Below are 24,898 nucleotides of genomic sequence, written 5' to 3'. Positions count from 1 at the left end.
CCCTTTTTTGTAGCATGGTTGCATTTTCCGGCGCCGCGGTTCCCTTGTCCAATTATACTGAGCAACTTTTTTCACCCCTCCGACTTCGCCTCTTTCTAATCCACTCATGTTTATTTGTACGCTGTGATGTGCAACATGGCGTTATTCTTAATCCTGCCCACAAACCGAGCTATGCGGTTAGGCCACACAATCGCATGGGGATAAGAGCGAAAAAACACGAAATCTGCAGCAGATACTGCAATTTTAATCTCCACTTGACATTAACTCCTGCATTTTATCAAACAGCTGCTTGCAGGCACAGATCAACCTCCTGTTCCTGTGCATCCCTAATTAGATGTAATTACAAACTATTTTCACACACACACATGAAAACAATCAAAGCGCTGTTTGTTTGATGTCTACCAGCTCATTCTAAATTGTTTCATAGCAGCAGCAGCGGCGGCAGCAGTTGCAGCGTTCGTGATTTTTGTAGCCAGGTGGCTTTTCTGCTCTGGTGTCACTATCTGTCTTTTATTATTAGCAACAGGGGCTGCAGCTCTCATCAGGGCCGGCTACATCCTGCCCCCTAGTGGGGAAAACACTGGACCGTCAGTCCTCACATTGGCAATCTGGTGTGAAAGTTTAATCCGGTGATGTTAATGAAGCCTAATTACTGGATGTGCTGAGCTAAAGGAGCCATCTTAATAAAACTAAATGTTGTGTTTCAAGAGTTAAGTACTGAAGGTATTTATACAAACCATTTAAAGTGTTTGGAGTTGACACTTTTTTTTTTTAAACCAATCCCCGTGCTACTTTCATTTTGCTCGGTGCAGGGACAATAAAAGAAAATTGAAAACATAAGCAACAGTCAGTACACAAAATAACAACGAACCCAACAGCTAATTACACGTGGGTTCACTGAAAATGGAAGGTTTTGGACTGATCAGAAAAAAAAAAAAGAAAAAGGGAAGGTGCTGATTTTTACACCATGTAAAAACTGGGCATCTTTAAAGAACAAATGACGTCTGCTCAGAAAAAAAACACTCCTCTTCTACTATTTTGTGTGTGTGTGTGTGTGTTTTTCCTTTTGATTGACATTCACTACATGGCTTAAACCTTGTGGTCACCAGGACATTATATCCATATCCCGGGTACTGAACAGACTCGGATCCTCCAGCTAAATGCAGCAGTGGTGGCGGGAGCAGCAGGAAGCGGGAGCTCAACTTTCAGGTGAGCGATGCAGCAGCAGGTGCGCCGGAAGAGTGGGAGCAGGGCGCTGACAGCTTGAGTACACCACCCTAATGAAATGTAACTAACTGGATGCATGTTGCGGGGAGGAAAGCGTGCCACGTGGGCGCAGCAGAGGCGCCGAGCCGGCTGCCTGAACCAGCTCGCGGGCTTCGCTTTGTTCATAAGGCCAGGCCCTAATCACCCGACGTCAGTGGCCGACACTGACGTCGGGTGATTAGGGCCTGGCTCGCAGCCGGCGGTCCGGTTCATCCCAGAGGTGTTGGACGGGGGTTGAGGTCCGGGGCTCTGTGCGGAGCCGGTCGAGTTATTCCACGCCAAATTAGGAAAACCATGTCTCCCTGGACCTGGTTCTGTCAGGCTGAACCAGGGCAGGGCCTTCACCACACTGTTGCCACACAGCTGGAGGCACACTGTTGTCTAAGATGTCATTGTATGCTGCACCATTAAGATATCCCTTCATCAAATCATTATCTCACTACATGTTCTGGTCTTGCCCATCATTAGGTTCTTTCTGGCGGAGGGTTCGTTAAGCACTCACCCTAGACTCTTTATTTGGGTGCCCTGCCTTCAGAAAACTGTTATTTCCGCGGTCAGGTACTTATCCTGTGTCCTAAGTGCTGCTGGCAGGGAGGCCGTCACTAAAAATGAATGAAAACCAGAAATATCTTCAGCGGGTGATTGGATTGACATCATTTATGACATCTTTAGGAAGGAAAGGAGAGACCGCAGCGGGACAAGTATTTGAAAATACGGGAAGGTTGGATCTCATCACCTGTTCATCTATCATATGTTTAATGGGAATTTCCCAGGTTTTTTTTTTATTTATTTTTATTTACATTTTGCTTTTCTATTATGCACTTTAATTTTTACACCAGTATCTTTATTTTATTTACTTATTTGATTTTTTTTTGCAACTAGTTTAAAAAAAAAAAAAAAGGTATGGGCATAATGACTACAAATAATATATACAACAATTATTTGTATGTTGCTTTGGTATACCCAAATAAAATGAGAATTAAAAAAAAAGATTCATTAGAACTGAGGGTCCCATCGCAAACCATGACTAATGCAAGTAGAAGCAGGGGTGTCCACATACTTCTGGCAATACACTGTACAGTGACCCCAGGTTTATCTTTTAGAAAGTAGGTATGACAAATGTACACACTCAAATCCTCGGGCTGGTAAGTTGGTTTCCTCCACAACGTCCTTCGCCGCACACTGAGACACACAGGAACCATAGCGCCCTCTGCTGGTCTTACAGCGGAACCGACTGGTTACCTGATTCAGCTGTGATATTCAGTTCGCAGGTGTATTTATCCAGCTGACGCTGAGTTTGGGGTTTATTGTTTCCCCCACACAACCTTTAAATCATTCTCTTGCGTGTTTTGTCATTTTTAAATGTTCGATCCCCTGCGCCTGGTTTTTTGCATCGTGCGTCCTTGAATGCAGGTCATACAAGTTTCAAAGAATAAGCTTTGGGTAATTCTAGAAATTTGTTTTATTTTTTAAATACAGAAAGAAGGAGACGATCAGCGCGGATGACGCTGGCATCCGGACAGATTCTTTTCTCCCTAAAGATCACTGCCTTAGTTTTGGATTTGGTTTCCAACACGAAAACTAGGGCCTAAGAGGCTTTATAAGGGCAGGGGGAGGTAAGTCTGGTTTCACAACGAGACGCAGTTGATCATTTGTTATGTCTGGATGATTCCATTTTTGTTCTTGTCATCACTTCCTGTGTTGTCCCTGCATTTTCGCATGCCAACATCTCTGCATTCATTCACTGCGGTTCTGTAATATCTCACGTCACCTCCTGCCTTTTTCCTCGTCCTCCGCGTCTCAAGATTTCTGTCATTTTGTGGTTCAGAATGACGTTAAACGGGTTCGACTTTGATTTTTCTTCGTATGAATCATACCTTGAACTGAAAGGATAAATAAATAAATAAAATAAAATCCCATTCTGGTTTCCGCCTCCTCTTCAAAAGCAATGTTAGAAGTCACAATAAGGCAATCATGCACTTCAAGATTCATTCACACTCTCAGAATGGTCAAGAAAAAAATAAAAAAATAAAAACAGGTGAGGTCTGGTTGCTCAGGTCACTCTGATATTTCAAGTACGGTGAATTTGATAAACTGCAGTCTTTGATGCTGATGAGAAGGTTCTAACTGACCTCTTCGGCTGCACTCTTTAATCTGCCACATTTTCCTTTCCAGTTTTCAGTTTGACAAACAGGATTTGAACTGAAGCCTCCCACACAGTAAACAGTCAACACTGAGCTGCAAGTGGCTGAGGGAGATATTTACCACTCTATGTTTACCACCTCATGCAATCTGAAACAGCAGCTGCCAGTAGTCTTTTCCCTCTTCTACGGCTGCAGAAATGTCACCAAAGGTAAACAAGAGTCGACTGGCTCGTTGGAAAGCTTGCCGAGACGGCCAGCAGTAATAGAGCTCTGCGGGGAAGTCAGACTGTAGCGAGGCGACAGAAGCGGCCTGAAAAGGGCGGCCACCGTATAGGCCCCTGCGACGGGTCACTTGGCCATGTAGGCCGCCACCTCCTTCTCCAGACTCTGGGCGAAGCGGTGGTTGAGGAAGAGGAGCTGCCCGTGAGGAAGCAGGCGGCTGAGCAGAACGTCGATGCGGGTGCTCCTCAGCAGGACCTGGAGGGAAAGCTGCTGTTAGTGACGACTCCCAGTCAGGTACGGATGCTAATCAAATCTGTACGCCTGCACTCTTGTTTCAGTACCGTTGCTTTGGGTTTTTATTGCGGTTCCCATAACATGCAGCGAGTTGCTACTGCTGAGAGTTTGGCTAGCGATGCTCAGCAACGACATCTCTGTGGAGGTGAACTGTTTAAGGCAACCGATTTCACTCTAGTGAGGCCTTCAAACACTGTGCTGCGAATACTGTAGGATTTCTTTGAATACAGTATCATTAAAGATGTAACAAGACTAGAACTATGTTGTAAAAATACACGCACTTTATCAGACACCACCAAGAAAAGGCGCCGCAGCAGAGGAACTTGTTCCAGTCCAGCAAATGTTGCTCTTATGGGAGTAGGTAGTGTATTTACTGGGGACTATTTTTAGCAGCAGATTAGTACACATTGAATGTTGTATTGAGTATTTATAGCAGCAGGAGCCAGGCTGGATTATAACTATACACCACTATAAAGTGGGGAAATGTCCATTGGTCCAAGACTCCCAGGGGGGACAAAAAGCCACAGTTTACTGCATGTCACTTGGGTTGTGGTAATATTTAGCAGGATTCGATATCATCTTATCTTTAAGACCGTAACTATTTTAATTTAGTTACGGTCCACTTACAGGCTTTTTCCTCAGCTCTCAACCTCTGTCACACACTCTGTTCAGCTGTCACAGAGACGGATCTCTCTGGTGCCGTTACGATTTCACAGAGCCATAGTTTGTATCTCGATTCGCTGACGAGGACCACGTGATACAGTTAAAAGCACAGGAAGATGCTAGAAAGTTTACCTTGAGTTAGGACTGTTTTGTCAAACTACATTTCCACGGTCAAGAACAATCTTTCATGCTGATTTCAATTCATTTAGTTTATGTTGTGCTGCATATTCCTAAACTAGTCTGGGGTGTGGGCTAGTAGGGGGCCCAATGGCCAATTTTTACCCTAGGGTCCCATAATAGGTTCATCCAGCCATGAGCGTGCAGTGTGAACTGAATTTACTCAAAATAAACTACAGTGTGTGTGTGTGTGTGTGTGTGTTCATGGTAATGAAGGAACATGTCCGCAACCGCGGCTGAGTTAAGTGTTTTTAATAGAGGAATAAGATGTACCGCGCAATACTTGTAAAGCAGGATCAACACATTGATGGTTTTGATCTTTCCATGGGATTTGTTGAATAACACCAGATTAATCCTTTAAAACCAGAATAAAAAATAGTCTCCCAAATAGCCGTGGTGGAGCTAAACTCTCCAATTATAAATCTTTTCCTCCTCCTAATCCCTGCCTCACAGACTGGCCAACGGTACGTCGACACAGCCACTCCGCCAACTTGTAAAATTCAAACACTGGCTAGAAAAGAGGGGAGTGACAGTGGACCGACCTCATTCTTCAGCCGGTGCAGTCGAAGCCCAGAGAATCTCTCTGTAGCCACCCAAAAATTTACCGCGACGGTCGCTCATGCTGGGCATCAAAAGGCCACCTGGTTTTTTTGCCTTTTTTTTCCCCAACTCAACTGCCTCCGAGACTCAGTCCGGCTTGGTTGAGTCAGTTGTGACATCCAGAGCAACAGGACTGAAGATGGCTTCTACGTTTGAAGGTCGAGGGTAAAGTTAAGAGATAATAATATTTCTCAGTCAGTTCTCTGTTGTCACATCACTTAAAAGTTGTCAAACAGGTAAAACCCTTCATCGTAACAGCCTTCACCTCGTCTAAAACCCCCCGGCAGATTTAAGAAAGCTATACTGCATTAGCGAAAAGGGGACGGGGGGCGATTTCACAGCTTTTTCTTCATGTAGATCACATCAGACCAGGTATAGATCAAAAACCACCGTACTTGGACTTGCCCAGCCTGGACTATATTGACTATATTGACTCCAGACAGTTTCTTAAATGTATCTGCTTTTCCTCCGTTCAAATCACATCAGACCAGGTCTAGATGAGGTTTGCATGTGAATCCAGTCCACGCTTGACAAATCTAAGTTCAGTGGTCTGAGTACCGTCTCATCTCAGCCTCATTACACGATTTCTGCAAACTGTTACCAGACACCCCCATTATTGTGCACAAGCTTCAAAATAATGTACCCAAAATGAAAGAGGGTAGAATTCCCCAGCCTTTTTGATTACAGACCAAAACCTGATCTCCTTTGAAAGGTACCTCTTTAAATTTTAAAACCACAAAGTCAGAAAGAGTGTATACCAAAGTTACAGAGGCACAAACATGGAAGAAATGTAAGTTCATTTTGCTTCTCCAATTTTTTTTTTTTTTTTTTTTTGGCATAAAAAAGGGAGTGTAAGGCCTGTAGCAGGACCTTCTTTGTGGAAAACACTCTGGAGCCATAGTCACAAGTCTGAACCAATTCTTTAGCAACAGCTGTTGCATTGATACCGGGATCTTAAGTGCTTTGCACAGATAGAATCAGGAGACTAAGAGCTGTCAAACGATGTATAATTCGTCGAGGTTGTGTTAAGTTTGAGTCCTGTACAGATCAAAACACACCTCAAGTAGCGCTGCCAGGGCCTAAGCCTCCCACAGGTGGGACGGTGCATTTTAAAAGGTTAAGTGTGATCATTTTTTGGGAATTAAAAACGTCCTCCTGGCTGCTTTAAAAGTTTGGTGCCAACTCTAAAAGGGTTCCTGAGTGCACAATACAAACTGGGGGCCCCTCTTGAAAACGAAAAGCGTGTCTGCTTGGGGGTTAACTCACCTCGCTCCCCTGCCCCAGCATGTGCAGGTGCTCCAGGCAGTGTCGGGTCAGGTTGCGGAGGGTTCCCTCGGCCAGCAGCAGGTTCTCGTGGAGCTCACAGACCAGCGTGAAGCCCAGACTCTGCACGCCCAGCCACAGAGCGCTCATCTCCTCAGCGAAGGGGTCCCCAGCTCTCAGGCGCACCACTCCGCTGTTGGCCTCCTGCAGGGCCAGAGCCTCCTCGCCCGGCACCGTCTCCACCAGCAGCTGGTCTGAAGCCTCCCGGGACAGACAGACAGCGCTCCTCACCTGCCTGTGTCACAGAGGATCAGGGGTATATTTAGAAAGACAGGGACGAGTTGGCTGTACATCCCCCGGGCTTCTTTGGTAATAACCATTAACTTCATTAATTGCTTTCTTCACTGTATTATTGTTATTCAAATTAGGGCACCAACTAATGATTTTCCGCTTTAAAAAAATGTCAAAAATAATAACACACACCTATTTAAAATGACCAGAGCCTGAAGTGATGTCTTAAAATTGGACATTTTGTCTGAAAAACAGGCCAAAATACTACAAAGGTTTAAGTAGAAAAAGCAGGAGAAGAGTCATTTTTGACAGACTGTAAAAATCCCCTTTTTGGATGAAATCTCCTACACGATTCATTTGTCATGAAAACTGTCACTTTTCTGTTGACTATCTCATCAATGAAGTCTTTCAGCGCAACGTTGCGCAGAAAAGTGTATGCCAGAAACAGCCACAGGGCCATTTAGCACTAGAATAAAAAGGTTTTTACTGTTTTCAGCATTTTTATCTTTTTTATCGACAGCGTCAGCGCAACCAAGGCCTCCATCCCGGAAAATCGAGAACGGCTGATGAATGACTGCTCTTTGTTCACACGCGAAAAAATATACAAATCAAGTACGAACACCGTTGTCATTACTTGACGTGCAGCAGCAGAGCAATATTGTCAGAGAGGGAGCATTTTCTTTTGACGGCGCTAATCAGTTGTTGCAGTTTGTCGAGTGGGAGGATAGAGATCCCCACAAACACTCTGTGAGCAAATTCCTCAGGCAGTGAAAACAGATGAGACGAACGCAGGGGAGGCCGACAGGCTGCGCTGACCCCCGTGATGCATTTTTACAGCGTGCTCATCAGAAAACCTGCAGGATGCAGAGAGAAGAGTGGACCCATTTGCATTAGAGCAGGTGACGGACGATGCTGTTATTCTTGCACAAACAGAAGCCCCTGTTTGCGGGTCCTCACTAGAAATAGTTGAGAATTGCAAATTGTTCGTTCCCCCTCTGAAAAGCCAGAAATATATGAAATGAGCACCATTAAGGAGGAGGACACAGACCTTCACCCTCCCAGTTTATTTACCAGTGATGTTGACCTCGTTAAATGTGGCACATTTTAAATGGAGCTGCTGCTGACAATTCAAGCCCCATTCGCGGCTTCTTCCTGCTCTTGTGACCCTTGTTAATATGTTCTCATGCGGGTCATTTCATACCAGACATAAAAGCAGAGTTTGAGATTAACTCCACGTCTGCGATTCCAATTTGCCACAGCATCTGCAAAAAAAAAAAAAGCCAAAAGCCTCGTCCGTATCAAAAATCGGCGTCTCTTGGTCGCGCAGTCGGTCGGCTGTTCGGCTTGTGTCGACGCCGTTTCGACTCCGTGGTCGCTTTGGAGGCCGCAGTTCGCGGCGCCGCCGCGTTGTGCGGAAAACAGGGGGACGGGTGGTTCTGGTGTTTTGCCCGCCCCCCTTTACAAACAACGCGGGGTCGGCGGGATCACTAAAACGCCTCTCTGTTACGACCGGTGACCTCAAACTACGTCAGCCAAAACCGATCGACCCCCCGTACGACGACGTCGACACAAACCGGACACCGCAACCTTCATGGAGGGAGGATTTAGTTTTGGCTAGCTGTTCCTAATAAACTGACAACTGAGTGTAATTGGACAGTCAACTGAAAAAAAAACAAAATGTAGTTTAAAAAAAAACGGATACTGTGTTTTTGGTAAAGGAGGAACTCTTCTATATACTATATACATGAACAAACAAACACGTAAAACTAACGAACTAACCGCCGGTGCTTAAATGAAAACATTTCCGGGTCACAAACACAGAGGGAGACCGTCTCACCTTGCCACTACCGCTGCCTTCTCCCTCTGCAGAAGTCGTCTCTCCTCCGGGCTGAGCTCCCGGTGCCGCTCGGTCGGGATCCCTTCGTCTGGACCGAAAACCCGGGAGTAAAGGACCCTGCTCTCCCCGGCGGACAGAGCGCTGACCGGACACACGGTGTGAATCAGGAAACACCGAACCATGTTGTCGTGTGTGGGCAAAAGGCACCAGAAAGACACGTATTTGTCACGAACGGTATCGAACCGGCATTGCGACGCTTCTTACTGTTTTCTCACTTCCGCGTTGGTCAGCTGACCACTCTCGGCTGCCGTTGCTTTGCGTTGTTCGAACCACCAGATGGCGCTCGCTCTATTAGTTATGATATTATTTGTTTTATTTATTCACCTGTTTTAAAACATTTACTGACTCTCTTAGCTCTAAATGATATAAAACAGTATCCATTTCATCATAAAAGTACATACACTATTATGTTTTACTTGCTGATATCAACTCGACTCATTTTTTGTGACTGCATCCTCTTGATTTCATCCAGAGGAACTACCCCAGATGTCCTGTGCAGGATTTCCCCAAAATTCAGCCGGATATCTCTGAAGTCATGAAACATGCATTAGATTTCAAAATGCATCCGCGGGATTGAACAAAGTCACATGAACTCTCACATCAAAGATGTAGCATTGTTGTTTTTTGTACTGTATTAATTATATTTCATTATTTTTGTATTTCCGTTTTAATTCACTTGTTTGACTTGTGAAGTGGACGGCAACTCACATTTTCAACTGAATCACATCGACCTCGAGCGAATCGGAAGGACGTGAACTACCGACAGCAGTGAAAAATTGAGACAGTGTAGAGTAGAAGTGGGTGAAAACGGGACTGAGAGGCGGAAGGGCGGCTGCAGAGAGGCTGACGTCAGAGAGCAGATTGTTTCTGGGTCTCAGCAGACAAACGGAGGCAGCTGTTAATCCAACAGCTGCTGCTGGTCACGCTTCTCCACTCTGAGAGGCGCTGCTCTGTGTGTGTGTGTGTGTGTGTGTGTGAAGACACTGCAGTAATGGAGGGAAAAGACAGAAAGAAAACATTCACTGTGCTTTGCTGACATTCGCTCCACTGTCCTGTTAACCTCTTTGCCCTCTGCCCCTCACAGACCTGCTGAGACTGAAAGACACTGTAACATGTTGATGTTCTAGTTGTTTGTGGGATTGCTTTCTTTTTTCTTTTTGGGATGAAAACCTTTCTTCCTTGTCGTCACGCTGATGTTCTGCTAGTTTCAGTGCTATAACTGTAACAGCTGGATGAGAGCAGAAACGGGCCGTGTGTTTTTAGCAGTTTTGCTCCGGGGATGGAAATGTTGGTCTGTCCACCGCGTTGGTCCAGAATTCAATATCTCATCAATTACTGCAGGGACCTCCATCAAATTTTATACAGGCGTTCGTGGTTTTCAGACTATATATCTAAATGACCTTGGTGATCTCCCGGCTTTGCCTCCGGCTTTTTTTTGGTGAAATATCTTGGCGACAATCGGATGGATTGGATATCAGATTAATGTTGGCAAAATAATCCCAACAACGTCCACTTAGTAGCTGCTCTGATCCTGTCACGCAGCACCTCTCCATCAGCAGATGGCGATGTCCATGGTGTCAAGGATTCGAGGATTTCCTGCTCATGTCGGCCCATCTGGACAAACTCTATTAGCCGAGGAGGACCGCGTGACGCAATCGAATTGCGTATTCATCGGCTGACTCATCTCAGCCTGCGGAGAGGACGTGCGGGAGGCAAAAACATTCACCGGGCGATCATTTTAACGCAAAGTGCCTTATTTTTGGTGGTGTAGAAATTTCCTGGGAGGTGGAGGGACTTTTTTGTCTATATACATAAAGAGACAAGCAAACAAACAAGCAATGAGAGAGCGAGAGAGAGGTGCTCAAATAAAGACATATCGACTCAAAAAGAGAGAAAGAAGCCGACTCTCCCCGCAGCTACTAAATGGAGTTTGTGGAGCAGAACAGAATTTGAATCTCGAGATCAGTGTTTTCTGTCTTGCTCGGACTACTTCAAAGACGACACACAGGCACCACACCAGCCAGACAAGAGCAGGGTAGGTTGATTTTGACCAAATGAAGCTTCTGGGACTATTTTTGCTCGTGAAAAAAAAAAAAAAAGACAGATGGATGCTGGAGCCCGCACTTAACATCAGTACGTCACTCATGTCACACTTTCTACAGAAAGGGCTCTGGGCCGATCAAAGGTGCCCTCACGCGAAGCTCCAGCCCGGGCATTAAGCCCCCGTCTGTTGCGATCTGTTGACACTGACAGTAATCTGACAGACCAGCCCCTAGAACAACATCCTAAGGCCCCGGCAAGGGTGGTGAAACGAAGAGCATGACACTGTGGCTTCAAAGGATGGGTGGCGGCTGCGGTTTATTGAGGTGAACTTCCTGTTTGAAAGTTTCTGAGGATTAGAAACGTATGAGTTAGATTTCCTCCCTGCAGGCTGAGACGATTTCGACATACACGGAGGATGTTTACCCGGCCGACGGTGCGGGGCAGACAAAAAACACATTTCGGCTGCCTGTCGCGTGTTGCCTTTAGCGTCGTTTATTTCAAACTCGAGGGCCCCGCCGCCATTGGTCCATGTCCCTGGCTGACCGCCCTTCCCCTTCGCCCACATCCTGTTGTTGTTCTTATTCAGCTGGTCTGTTTCAACATGAGGGAGCTGTGACTCATAGTTCAATGACACCGAAACTCGCTCAGGCTTTTCTTGTGGTGAGCGAGTGGCTGCGCCTCCTTCACGCCCGCCTTTGCTTCGAAAGTCGGAGCTCCTTACTGAAAATCCGATCCTACTTACGCAACCGCCGCAGCGAAGCTCCGTAGGGAAATGAGTGAAATCTGGCTTCACTTTCACATTGAATGCCCACACTGCTTTTGGCTAATTATTACCTGCAGCGATCCCCCTCACTTAAAACTTCATTACTGAAGAGCCATGTCTGTAAACTGGCCTGGGCTAATCATTACACAGAGAACCACCTCTCCTCTACACCTATTCCGATGAAAAGCTTCATACATATAGACGTTTATGTGCTGACTAAAAATGCTGATCAAGGAGACTCGCAGTAAAGCGCTGCCCGGTTTCCTGCTATACGTCCATATACAACCACGCGTTGCTTAGCCTCACAGGATGGTAACTGAGCCAACCTTTGTGACAACCGCACCCGCCGACGAAGACCATGCCATGCAGATGAGAGCTACGGAAATGTCCATGTCCCGGAGAACTTTCGCACTCGGTTTTTTAAAAATGTTATCCGTATCACACTCTCATCTACTGTGTAGTCTTACGAGCTGCACACGCTGTTCATACATATATGGGTTGCCACTGCACAGGGTAAAAAGCCGCCATTATAATGTGAATTAACATCACGACTGTTTGCAAATTATATGAAGTCATGTTTGGAGAATTTTCAAAGTAAAAAGACTGATATTTTAAACGGGGAAAAAAATAAAGACAAACACAACTAGACTATTAGACTAAACTTTTTCAGGCAAGTAGCTTCATAACTCAACTCAAAAACAACTTTGATTATTAGACAAATAGTTATTATTGCACGCAGGCTTTTCTGTATGTCTAAAAACATGTCTGGAAGGGAATCTTTAAGTTTTTACTTTGGTTCGAATGACTTTAAATCGAAGGCTTTTGAGAGCTACTGAAGAGACAAAGCACACCTCTGAGATCAAGCAGCTCAGTTAACACTATTAATTTTCTGGAAACCTGTTGTTGGAATATTTCAAGTGTCTCCCAGTTGAATTCTTGTATCGCAGGCTCCTAATTGGATGGGTCCTGTTGAAAAACCTGGCTCGGTTTTCTTTTTTTTTTTTGGGGGGGGGGGCTGCCAGAGCCTCATCTACATTTTAAAACCGACTGTTGAAGTGGAAGAGGAAGCTTGCATCGCAAGTGTTGCATTATGTATGCCTCATCTCAAAGTGCGAGGCCCCCTTAAACCCCAGCAACCGGTCGAGTAACCGTCTTGTTCAGACAAAGGGGGCGGCGTGATTATGAATAGTGTGGACCCATTGACGAGTGCATGTAAAGATCACAGAGACAAAACTCGGTTTTCTGTTTATCGCCCCCCCCTCCCTTTCCTGAACTGCGTTCTGTCTTTTCTGCCGACACTACTTCTTTCCAGAGCTCAGCGAGGACTCAAAGCATCTTCAGTTGAGTCTGAGTCGCACAAGACGGTCAACAGACAGTTTCGGCTTGAAACTGTTGGCCTGTAAATTACTCTTCAGACCTCAGTCGCTGGAATGCAAACAAAGGCTCGCTCTCTCTTTCCCACAGCCACATGGCCGCTGGGAAACTGCCTGATTTCAAACTTTGGTGAGGTGCCAGAGGGGAGGGAGTTGTGCTTTTATAACCTGCTCTCCATCAGATCAGTCACGTGTTTACAGCACGTGGTGGCTCTGAATTCCCCTCCTCCTCCGACAACAGAACTGTATAACCCTCCTGCCAGGACACGTCAGGCTGCCAGACGCTGCCTCCACAGAGTCATCCATACGCATACAGGAATGTGTGTGTGTGTGTGTGTGCGCTGGTGGGCACGTGCTGCAGCAGCACAGAGGCCACTCCCAAGGTCTGCCGCAGAGGGAGAATTTGAAAAAACAGGAACCGCTCTCTGTGCAGGAAAAGCCGTGTCCCCGCCATGCAGAGCAAAGGAGCCAACGAAACGGCAGATGTGCTATTCTTAGCCTTTCGAGTGTGGAAATTCGAGTTTGCTTTGACCGAGTCCTGCACATCAGGGCCCTGCCACCAGTTCTCTGGACAACTTTGAATAAAACCTGGAAGCTCCTTAAATTTACAATCTGGACTAATGTACCATTATTTTCATTATCGACTAATCTGCCAATTAGTTTTTCTGTGGACTGAAAAATCAAAACCCAAATCCTACTATGACAAATTTGCTTGTTTAAACATTCAAATTGCTCCATTTGTTGAACCAACAGAGAGATCTGGCAAATCCTCACACCAGCGAACCTGGGGACCAGAGAACATTCGGCATTTTTCCACCGTGAATTCAACTAAATGACTGACTTTTTAAATAAATTAAACATTAAAATCTTGTGGCCAGCAACTGACTGTTTCGGCTCTGATAAAAAGACACGCTTCAGGGATGCCTCCCATTCACCCCCTCGTTCTACAGGCCCCATATGAACAAGGTTATTCTCAAGCGAGCAGTAAACTGAGACTTCAGGCGTTTATGAGCCATCTGCTGCCATCACTGTCAGGCGTATTAATATACACATGCAGCAAAGGCTACGGATTGCATTAAAGCAATGAATAATGTCTGCATGCTGTGGATATTTTGTTTTTGGAACTTTTGAGGACACTATAGTGATTAAGTTGGTTTTTTTAGTGATAAAGATTTATACTGTGAATAGACACTGAAAATGACAAAGTGACTGCGGTGCTCTACTCGGACCGATTTCAAATCACAGCCCTGGTTGTACTCTGCAGATGTTACTCAACTCAGCAAACCTTATTCTTGCCCCTCTGGAGTGAAATCCAACAGTAGGGCTGAGCATCGAACCTCAGTACTTTATTGGTAATGACATTACATGGGTCTCTAACACCAGGTATCCAAGTTCCTAAGGCTGCCATCAAAGGCCCTTTCATTTTAATCACATAGTGAACAATTTAAATATGAATTTTGCCAGGTTTTACTCCGCAAAGCTATCGAGTTAACCAAATAAACCTAGTTCTTGCCTCTGACATAAAGATAAATCCAGGAATAGGGCTGGTATCTACCCTGAATAATTCTGGTACCGATCGAAATGTGTATCCATGAGTATCAAATACTGTTGAGTAACAAAAGTTACTTCAAGTTACTGGAAAGATCAGTTTTGTTTACTTATTCTTTGATCAGATAGCACCAACTTTAAAATAGTTCCGCCAATTTTGAGATTGCATTTTATTTAGGCAAAGTGCTTGCACAAATGTTTATGTTTAGACAACATTACACATTTGAGAAGTTTAGCTTTTTTTGTTAAAGTAGGCTTTTCTCACACTCACACAAAAAAAAAAAAAGTTTATACCATCCAATAACCTTTCAAATATCTGTACAGAAATACCCAGTCCCTCCCAAGAATACATTCACAGCACAGAAAAGAAATTCTGAGGATTAAAAACATAAGATACCGTACATCCCATTTGAATGCATTTTATTTCAGCAGCTCCCCCACGAGCCTGAACCAAAATATTCAAAACCACCCCATTCATTATAAACTGACATCATTAGCTCTGCAGAGGGGAAGACATTTTATCTCTGAACATCAAGGGATTCAAAGCAAAACAAAACAAAAAGGTATTTTTCTTAAAAAAATTCCTGACACTTGCTGACCTGCAGCATTGGAAAAAATCTCACTGCAAAGTTAACAGGTAGTTTGTTTGCTTTGGTTTCTTCTGACCAAGAAAAAGAAAAAAAAAACAACCCAAAACATCTAAGTATTGCAACTGATCAGGAAGAAGGAGGAGGAGGAGGAAAAAAAAAAAAAAAAAAAAAAATCTCTGTATTAAACTTTTACAAGTTTTCATTAAAAACATCCAATTTTCATTTTGGGACGCCTACAAAAAGGCATGCTTTCAAACAGATCAATGTCTCAACGGGGGTCGACAAAATTCATTAAAAATTGTATAAAAAACGGCAGTATCAAAAGAAAAGCACCTCACCATTTCAGGTTTTTAAATTAAGTGCTTAAATAAGGTCGGAACATGTGGAATAGAAAATTTAAAAAAAAAAAAAAATTTCCAGTGAGGAGACTGAGACAAACTTCAGAGTTGGCAGTGTGGTTTGGTTGTTCAATAGCAATCTGGCAGTGATTTGTGCTTGCTTAATGAAAAAGGTAAAACAGGCAGTAGGTCCAAGTGGTTTTTAAAAAACGATCACATTGCTTCTGAACATCTTAACCAAATCTGTTCACAGCACCTCAGCGGCTTTGACCCTTTAGGTCATGGGTTCATCATTTCACATCTTTCCCTCTTTAAATTTGCATAAATAACTAACTTTGTTATAGTTAAGCGAAACTTTAGGAGCTTCAGAAAATCCCTGTTCTGCTGGTGCAATCCCAAAAACTTTTCCTTGCTGGTGGGGCGGGGCCACAGGCTCAGAGAAATTTGCACTCGGCCTGTTCAGTGGGAGGCAGTGTGTTTTAGAGGCAGTTTAGGAGGACGAGGAGGCGCTCACAACTTCTTCAGTCGGCTGTACATGTCTCTCTTGCTGCGCTCCCCGGCCCAGGTGCGACTCTTGAGGCGAAACTTCCTAAGGTCCTCCTTGAAGTCCTCGTGGTACATGGGCCGGTAGGACTGAGGTTCACATTGTAACTGCGCGGGAAGACAATGAGACAAGTTCAGAGTACCGAACAGCCGTCAAGGGTTTCATTTATCCATTAAGTGTGGGTTAGAACTGCCCATCGAACGTCTGATAATGACAGGTGACTTTTAAAAAGCCTTTACATGTGACAAACGTCTCAACTCCGAGTCCACGTTTTTCTGACTTTAAGATGGCGAAGACATACATTGTGAAATGCAGTTGAAAGCTCAAAAAGGCTAGTAAGTGGACCTTGAGTTGAAATAATTCTAATCACATATACTTGTAATTTGGATATGGAAAAAAAACACCAAAACAACAACTTCTGATCACTACTGTAACTACTGGGCTAATCCCCAATGCTTGTCCTTCAACAACAGTTCAGCTGTTGCTCAGTGAAACAGTGGACTGTGAACACCTAACACCGTGTATCCCAAGCAGTGTCCCAAGAGTGCACTCTTACTTTTACAGGTTGTTTAGATATAAACCGAATGTGTAATTGCACGTGTCAGAACCAGCTGATGCACACCATGTCTCAGCCTTTACAAGGCCTCCCTAATTTCACTGCAGATCAATGATACGATCAAAGTCTCCCGGACATCTACTGAACGGCCGTCGCGCTAGACTGATTTGCCAACCACCAAGTTTCACAGCTTTGCTAAAGCTCACCTGGCAGACAAAAGTATCCTCTCAAGTGGAATCTAAAGCAAAAACTAACCTGAAAATGAGGGAAGAAGTCTTTGTATCCGCCCTTGAGGATGTAGAGTTCGGGGTAGTGGAGTTTGGGGTAGTCGTTTATGGCCCGGTCTTGCTCCCTGACAAAGCGGCACATTCGAGGGCCGCGCTCCGACGAGAACTCGCAGTGGAAGATGACGACTACTCGTTTCTCCGGGCAGGACGGGACGATGGGGGTCTTGAGGAGGAAATCCTCCACCTGTTCCTCCTGGTGCAGGTTCAGAGCCCCCTGGGGTAGATAAAGATGAAACCAAACACTTCATTTACAACGTAAGGGAACTGACCCTGAGGCATTTGTGCATAAGCTGCCTAATCTCGGCTTTCAACAATAAATATGCCAGTTACTCCTACGCTTAAAAAGCGAGTTGGAATACTATCAAAGTATTTTATTTGCAATCAGTGACTTGCAGTGTCAAGACAATTGCCTTTAGGCCCTTTCTGAAACTTGTACCCCGCTGCATGATAATGCTACACCAAGCGAGGAACATTCGATTCTACGCCTGAAATAATAAGATGATTAATAATTTTTCCAGAATAAATGACAACCATTCTGTAGTTACAGCTACTCAACAATCTGAAGACGCCACATAGGCCTTTAGGAGGTTGGGATCGTGATAAATTCTCATTTATCTCTATGTTATTACGTTTTATAGAACAAAAACTATATAGACTCACCTTGATGTGTCCTCCGTCAAACTCATACGGGTAGCGACAGTCGATGACAATGACTCTATCAAGTAGATGGCTGAACTGGCCGGTCAGAGCTGCCACCAACTGAAGACCACAGAGAACTCACTTTAATGTTTTATTTTTGGAATTATGTACAATTACAGCAGTTTAAAAACACTGAAACTTTGTTGTCAGGGCAAAGAGAAAACAGCCAAGAGCATCTACTCACCATGTCTGAGGTAATGTACTTGAGGTCTTGACAACTTCCATGCACTGTGGGTAATACAAAAGGCTAAAAGGCAAAAAGGGAATTGGAGTGGATAGGTTAATTTCACAGAGGTTACCAGTGCTCGGAAACACATCTGAAGATTCTTCAGTTTTCCTTACCTTGGTGAAATCTCCTATTAGCTCATTATTACCGTCCTGACTCCCCAGAAACTTCTCAATCTCTGCCTGGCAGAAGGATTTGGACCTCTGGAGCAGTGAGCAACCCTGGAAGCAGACGAGGGACAGACTTAAGGAAGCAGTCAAGGAGAAAATGAGGTAATTCGCGATTGTCAATAAAGCCACTGACGATAGCCAGTCAGCCTCAGCAGTTGTTTCAGAAGCCATTACTCCACTTCCACTAAAGGAGGTAACAGATGGTCAGTGGAGACAGGTTTTTAAGCGGCAGATTTATTATACCATCAGGTTTGTGCTCTTGGCCAAACTGATCACTTTCTGCATTCCTAAAAAGGTGATCAAATGATATCCAGCTACACACCCATCACACAATCAGCTCCCAAGTTTTTAACAGCAGCTCCGAGGTGGGACTGGCTCAAGAAAGACCTTTTCTGACTTATACCTGACTCAAAGATTTCAGCTGGACCTCACACCTCTGTTAGACACGACCGTTTCCAGCTAGTAGCTAGTGACTCGGCCCTGATCAATACCGATATTGAGCTCCACTTACCGACAGTGAGATGTTTACAGGGGAGATTAGCTCATCTCCACACACAGCGTGAAGCGTGTACAAATTTAATTCTTTTTTTTTTTTTTTTTTTAAATCAGAGGATGGTATTACATCGTTTCTACTAGTCACGTTTTCTCAAAATTATGACCTGATTCTACACAGCCCTGTTGCCATCATGTCAACCCTGGTCTCATTCATTACGCCAGGTCTCACCACGACTTTGACAAATAATCGTGATACCGATGGGTATACCAGGCCCTGAGGACTCACCATACGTGGGGATTCAGGGTCTTGTTCTAGGGTGGTCACTTGTGTTCCCGCCAGGCTGCGTCGTCTCTTCACCCCGACTGGGGTGTTTTCATCTCCAGGGCAGTCGGGGCGCTTCGCAGAGGAGCGAGAGACCGGACTGGGCATGGAGGGTGAGCGGAACAGGTTTCGTGGCCGGCATCGAATCAGAGGCTGAAGGGGGGGGGCAAAACAAAATAAAGATCAAACTCAGCAGTTTACCTTTTGTGACCTTAAGGGGACATGCCTAATAAGTACAGTATGATCATTATCTCTATCAGCCAAGCAGGAATGCTACGTTTCAGTACAGATTTGGGATAACGCAAAGGACTTTTGCTTTCATTTTGAATGGCACAACTTTTAAAAAGGGGAAAGTAACAATTTCAGCTTCCAGATTCATGTGATAGGAAGTCTCACTGCTTTGCGCCCATAATTCTTCCCGGATAAATCTACCGCAGCACTTTTGTTTGTTATTAGGCAAACTTACAGAGTCTTCTCCAGTACTGTCGGACACCAGTGGGTCATTGAGCAAGCTTGCCATTCCCATCGGCATCTCAGAGTCGTTCTGTGGGCAACAAAAGTGACAAATATTCAGAGACAGTACATTGTGAACCTAATAGTATAGATAACACTGAAATCACTTGGTTCTTAAATTTAATTTAAAAAAATAAATAAAGCATGATATTCTAAATTCTCCCGAGGAAAGGAACAATTTCAGACAGACATTCTCAGAGGGTTTTGGATATTTATTTATCTTTTTTTTTTTTTTTTTTTTTTTTTTTTTAAAATGGCAGACAATCTGTCAAGTGAGAGGGCCTCACCTCCATGTTGTCGTCCAGTACTTCCAAAAAGCCGTCGTCATTTAGAGAGGAGGTGAGGGAGGAAGATCTCAGGAACGTGGGGCTGGAGTCATAGAAGTCAAGCTGCTGGATTGGAGGAGGTGAGGAAAGCTGGACAAAAAGGGAAGAGATAAGGAGAGTTTGCATCTTTCTAGAGCCTGGTCTTAACCTCGTGCACAAAGATGGATCCCAATTCTTCGAATGTTCACATACCATGAGGGCCGGTGCCGAGCTGGGGCGACAGGCAAACACGTCCTTTGACTGTCCGCCATTGAAGGAGCGCACACGACACCGCGACGCCGGCTTGGTTGGTTTCTTGAATTCAAAGCCCTCCTGATAATACATTTTTAAAAATTACATCAATGCTCAACACTTTTCAGGAAGCATTACCAACACTTAGTCGACTATTTTGGCTACACACAATATTTCCACAGGCAGTCGTCATCTCGATTGTCCGTAAACTTACAGAAGGAAAAAAAGGCTTGTACTGGGGTGAATATTCTTTTAAAAAACACTTGTTATTGACAACAATGTTATTCTAATAATAATTTAAAGTGAAATCAGATCCAAAAATTTTGGGCCCAATGATGCAATGCCTTCGCCATGGCAACAAATCAGCTTTCTGAGCATTACTAAAAGTTTTATGTTAGCATCTGAATCTAACCAGGAGTTAGTCCACTTAACAGTGTAGGTTCTATTGTTGGTTCTCTTTACAAACACCTTCTCGTTGAAGTGTTCTAGAAAAACAGCACCACTGACCTCCGGCATGTTCTCTTTGTTGTCGTGTTGAGAGGAGGAGGCGGCATTTATTTGGGAGGGTTGTTGGCCGAATATTCCATAACGGTGAGAATCTGTTTCTTGTCCCTTCAGAGATGGACTGAAACCCAGGAGCTGGGGCTGCGGGGGGGGGAGAAGGACCAAGTCAGCAGAGGCCAGGCAACTGTACAAACTCTTCTCTTTGGTGGGTTAATATTGGAGGCTGTTTTGTCCTAATTCAATTAAAGACCAAATCTGCTGCATGTTTACTGTGTTATTTTTCATTTATTTTGAGGCTTTCCCTCTGGCATAGACATCCATTCTCTTGTCCCCTGTGTGCTGTATAATCCATTTTATTTTAAACTGTTCTGGAGGAAATTCTGAGATTACATTTTTTGTCGTTTGGATGATCGACATCTGAATTAGTATTACAACAGGCCCAATTCTAACAGCATCTGGTAGCCCTGAACATCAGCTGGAGATTAAACCAATTAAAATAATGCATGCAGAGCTGTAAACAACACAAGCATGACAAATCTGCTTACTGGCAATGAGTTGATTCTTCGAATTGGTATCCTCCTATAAATGATTGAAGGGAGAGGAAGCAGTCAGCACAAATCTAATCAGACTGTTTTAGTTTGTGTAGTAAAATACTCCCTGGAGAGCAAAGTTGTTCAAATAAGGAAAAGGCAATAATAGCCGAATACCAGTTAATGATTTTAGAATATTGATTGTAAAGCAACTTACTCGTTGACAACTCGGCTTGACTGTTGAATGGCCTTTTCAAATCTGCAACAGAAAAATTAGACACGATTCAGAATTAGTAGAAAATGGTTAAAATGTGCAGCAGATTTCAAAATACTGCTGTATTTATAAAAAAATGAAAAATTAAAAAAAAATAACAGGTCTTAGTAATAAAAAACCTGCTATGAAAAGAGGCTGGAAAGCTTTACTTGCCAGTCAAGACACTGTGCGCCCATAAACTACAAAGAATCTGTGGCTCTATTGAGAAACCAAGAGGAACGGTTGGACTAGAGGAAGTTGGGTGAATGCATAGAAGCAAAAAGTGGTCTTTGCACTGGAGTAATGCCCACCTGTATGCTAAATAAGTTGAGTGGAGAGCTCAGTGTGCAGCTCAGGGCGGGAGGGAGGGCAAGAGAAGGGATGCAGAGATCAGCTAATCTACCATATGCCTGCGAGAGCCAATGCCGCCAACCCCTTTTCCTCCAAGGGCCTTTTGTTTGTCGAGGGGGAGTGTGTCCCATTCAAGCCAGACCAGCAGCGGGGAGGGCTGTTGTTCTCTGGGGGTTCCCTCATTTCAATAGCCTGATGCAGAAAAAACTCCTGCCCCCTTTTTCCAATTGAAATAACAGTGCATAGAAAGAGTGTGCCAAAACCCAAAGGGGGTAGGCTATCATTAAACCCAAGCACTGGGCACATCCTCCCCCAACCTGGAAAACTCCTAGCAACCGAACAGCTGTAAAAAGGAGATGAATGAGGTTTTGAGCACCAAATGCTGCTGTAAAGGAACTCGCACATTAGACAGCAGCAGATGTCCACAGGGACTCACCCAACTAAGAATTAATAAGAGTTCTGGGAGGCCACCCAAGATTAGGCAGCTGAGCTGGTAAAGATAACAATGCCGAGCACAACTAGTGTGCCAAAGTCTTTTTGATCAGCTTCAGAAAATAGGAAACTTTTTGCCTGTAGGAATTGATACAAATTAGTTTCCGCTTAATATCTTATCTTGTCAGTGTGTACCTCGTCCAAAGTGTCAAGAATTACCTTCCACTGACAACATGACCAATTAAAATAGTCAACAACTGTAAACTAACATTCCAGACCACATGTTCTTTTGACTTTTTAAAATTTGAAAACACAAAGAAAGTTAAGCTTACATGCCTTACCAGCTAATCTGCTTAGTAAAAAATGAGTGACGCCGTCACTCAAAGCCAACGGTTAAAACAATAATCCTACAGATCAGAAATGGTGCTTGGCTCAGCTGAGCCCAAGCACGGGGTGGAGTGGGGTGGGGGTGAAGCAGAGAGGCAGAGCTCACAGGCTGATTGATTAGAACAGACATGAGGAGGACAGTGCAACTTACGTGTCCTCCACTTCAACACTATCAATGGGGCTCGGGGGATCCATGCCGAGGCCTGAAGGAAGAGATTTGTGTCACAGATCGATATACACCAAGTGGTACAGAACAGGATGGGGATACTGGCACCATAAACCAGCTGAACACCAGTGGATTAAACCGTGGCTGGTGAATTTTGCACACTTTGCAGTTTACAGCAGACACTAAACTGTAAATTTGGGGTTGGATTTTTAAACTATAGACCAGTTCAATTTGTAAATTGTGTGATGTGTGAGCGGAGCTCTGCGTAAAAATAACTAGGCCTGTAAGCGACAATTATTTTCATCATCAATTAATCTAACAATTATAAATGTTTAGTCTAGGAAATGTAAGCAAATAGTGAAAAAAGCCCAGCACAATTTCCTGAATCCCAAAAGGGAAGTTGCAAAACAGTTGCTTTTTTTTGTCTGACCAACAGTCCAAACCCCAGATATATTCTATATATAAACTTTTGTATAAAACAAAGAAAAATAGCAAATCCTCATGATTCAGAAGTTGGGAACAAGGTAATGTTTGGCTTTTTGCATGAGAAATTAAAAGAATAGGTGCAAATCAATTTTCCGTTCAATAAAAATAAGTAAACAAACCAACTTTATCTCATGACCACATCTGAAACCAAGGTGCATGACTATGAAATCCGATGTACATTAGGCCCTCAGCCATTGATTGTAATGGCATCAATTAACACAGACAATGGGTTTTTAGGCTTACCAGCATCAGATGAGACGTCAGAGGCAAAGGAGGGAACCTTTTCAAGGGGTGAATGCTTTCTCCTTTTTGGGGTATCATATTGGCTGTTGGGAAAAGAGATGAACAAGAAAAAAAAAAAAACAAGAGTGTGAATACCAAACCAGATACTGCATACTCAGTTAAGGGCTGTGATAAATGTGAGTTTTGTCCAATGCTTGCAAAAAAAACAGCAGCAAGAAGATAAAGGACCCATGAAACTTAACAATTATAATAATACCTTCCGAGTCCAGCTAAATTGTTCATGTCCTGAGCCAAATTGGTGACAGGGGACAGCACAGTCGCGGGTCCAGGAGAGAACAGATTCCTGCAGTGCGAATTCTTTGCGCTCAGCTCGGGCAGAGAGAGCGAGGAAAGCCCGGGGATCCCGTCTGGCCTACTTTTCAAAATAGTATGAACAGGACTGGTGCTGCCGAAAACATTAACCGACTCCATCTTTAGTTGTCCAATTTGTATAAATCCAGCGGTGGCTGTTGTTGTTTTGTGGTAGATTTAGTTTGAATTTCGGGTCGGAGATTGCCAATTAGTTAGCAAGACGGTCCAAACTTCAAGCTAACCAGTTAGCTAGCAACAATTTAAGAAAACATTTCCAAACCATACGATCCGAAACACCGGCTGGACGTGACTCGGTGGTTCCGTGCGGAGTAAAACTTTGATTCGGCCTCGCTAAATTTAGTAAAACCACATAGTTGTTGTTATTTGTGGCGGAGCGCAGCAGCACAGCGTACTCCCTCTCTGACAGCCCCTGGTTTCTGAGAAAAACGAATGGGGCTGCTCGTATTTATGTTCAAAATAGAAGTTCAGGAGCGGCAATCTTTCAGCCAATCCGCGCTGTTGTTATACTCGCCGACCAATCAGAGCGCGGAACATCTATCTGCCGTTTGTCCGGTCGCGACATGGGAGAGAAAGGAGGACGATGTGAGACAATTTTTCATCTTTCCCCTCACATGTCTTTTGTTCTCACCCTCTCAACTGTGGGCTGAAACTCTTACCAATCAGTGCATAAAATATGAATCCTTTACTGCCATTTTTTTTTTTGGGGGGGGGGGGGTCTGGTTTAAATTTGTCGAATAAAATTAAACCTGGCTGCTGATAGAGAGATTTCGAAAAAACGATTAAAAAAATGAACAGAGTTTTGTAAAAACAACTCCTCAACTTCAAAATGTCTGTGCTTGCAAGCCTATAATCAAATCTACAAACAAAGAGAGAAAAGCCTTTCACAATTGTCCGAGGCCCGAAGAGAAACTCCAGTATGAAAAGCATTTCAGCTCCACTTCTCTGTACTGTTGGGTAGTTTAATCCATAAACAAAGCATCATGTCTTAGCCTATAAGCTCTTCATATGTTTTTTATGCCAATCTTAAGTGATGAAGTAACTACAGCTGTCAGATAGATATAGTGGAGTAAAAAGTACAATACTTCCCTCTATATATATGAATGGAAATACTCAAGTAAAGAACAAGTACCTCAAATTAGTACATATGTACAGTAAATGTACTTAGTTACTTTCCACTACTCCAGATACTCTTCTAAAGTAAAAGTAGCAGTAGCCTGCTACAGTTATACTGTAAGTAAAAGTCCTTTTCTAAAGTATTATAAGCAAAATGGACTTCAGACCATTTTACCAAAGTAAAGGTCCTCTCAGCGTCCCTCATCTGTGCCACATTTTG

The 24,898-nt window shown here is 43.9% G+C and overlaps 2 protein-coding genes across 2 annotated transcripts; both read right to left on the bottom strand.

Annotated features, from left to right (window-relative positions):
- Positions 1-2,916: 2,916 nt before the first annotated feature.
- Positions 2,917-9,065, bottom strand: ap5s1 (adaptor related protein complex 5 subunit sigma 1). Its single transcript, XM_040137076.1, has 3 exons — positions 8,758-9,065; positions 6,633-6,924; positions 2,917-3,887 (listed from the first exon to the last, which is right to left on the bottom strand). The coding sequence occupies exons 1-3, from the start codon at positions 8,937-8,939 to the stop codon at positions 3,759-3,761; spliced, it is 603 nt and encodes a 200-aa protein (XP_039993010.1). The 5' UTR covers positions 8,940-9,065; the 3' UTR covers positions 2,917-3,758.
- Positions 9,066-14,947: 5,882 nt separating this feature from the next.
- On the bottom strand, positions 14,948-24,012 carry cdc25b (cell division cycle 25B). The gene is made up of 15 exons (XM_040137075.1): positions 23,450-24,012; positions 23,194-23,276; positions 22,450-22,501; positions 21,093-21,134; positions 20,891-20,924; positions 20,349-20,486; positions 19,803-19,922; positions 19,572-19,700; positions 19,238-19,315; positions 18,736-18,924; positions 17,901-18,005; positions 17,743-17,805; positions 17,520-17,618; positions 16,828-17,073; positions 14,948-16,123 (listed from the first exon to the last, which is right to left on the bottom strand). The coding sequence occupies exons 1-15, from the start codon at positions 23,662-23,664 to the stop codon at positions 15,983-15,985; spliced, it is 1,734 nt and encodes a 577-aa protein (XP_039993009.1). The 5' UTR covers positions 23,665-24,012; the 3' UTR covers positions 14,948-15,982.
- Positions 24,013-24,898: the final 886 nt, after the last annotated feature.

The sequence above is a fragment of the Xiphias gladius genome, chromosome 10 (assembly GCF_016859285.1).
Source record: "Xiphias gladius isolate SHS-SW01 ecotype Sanya breed wild chromosome 10, ASM1685928v1, whole genome shotgun sequence".
Taxonomy (NCBI): Eukaryota; Metazoa; Chordata; class Actinopteri; order Istiophoriformes; family Xiphiidae; genus Xiphias; species Xiphias gladius.
The sequence above is the reverse complement of the archived record's forward strand: the minus strand, read 5'-3'. Positions and strand labels throughout refer to the sequence as shown.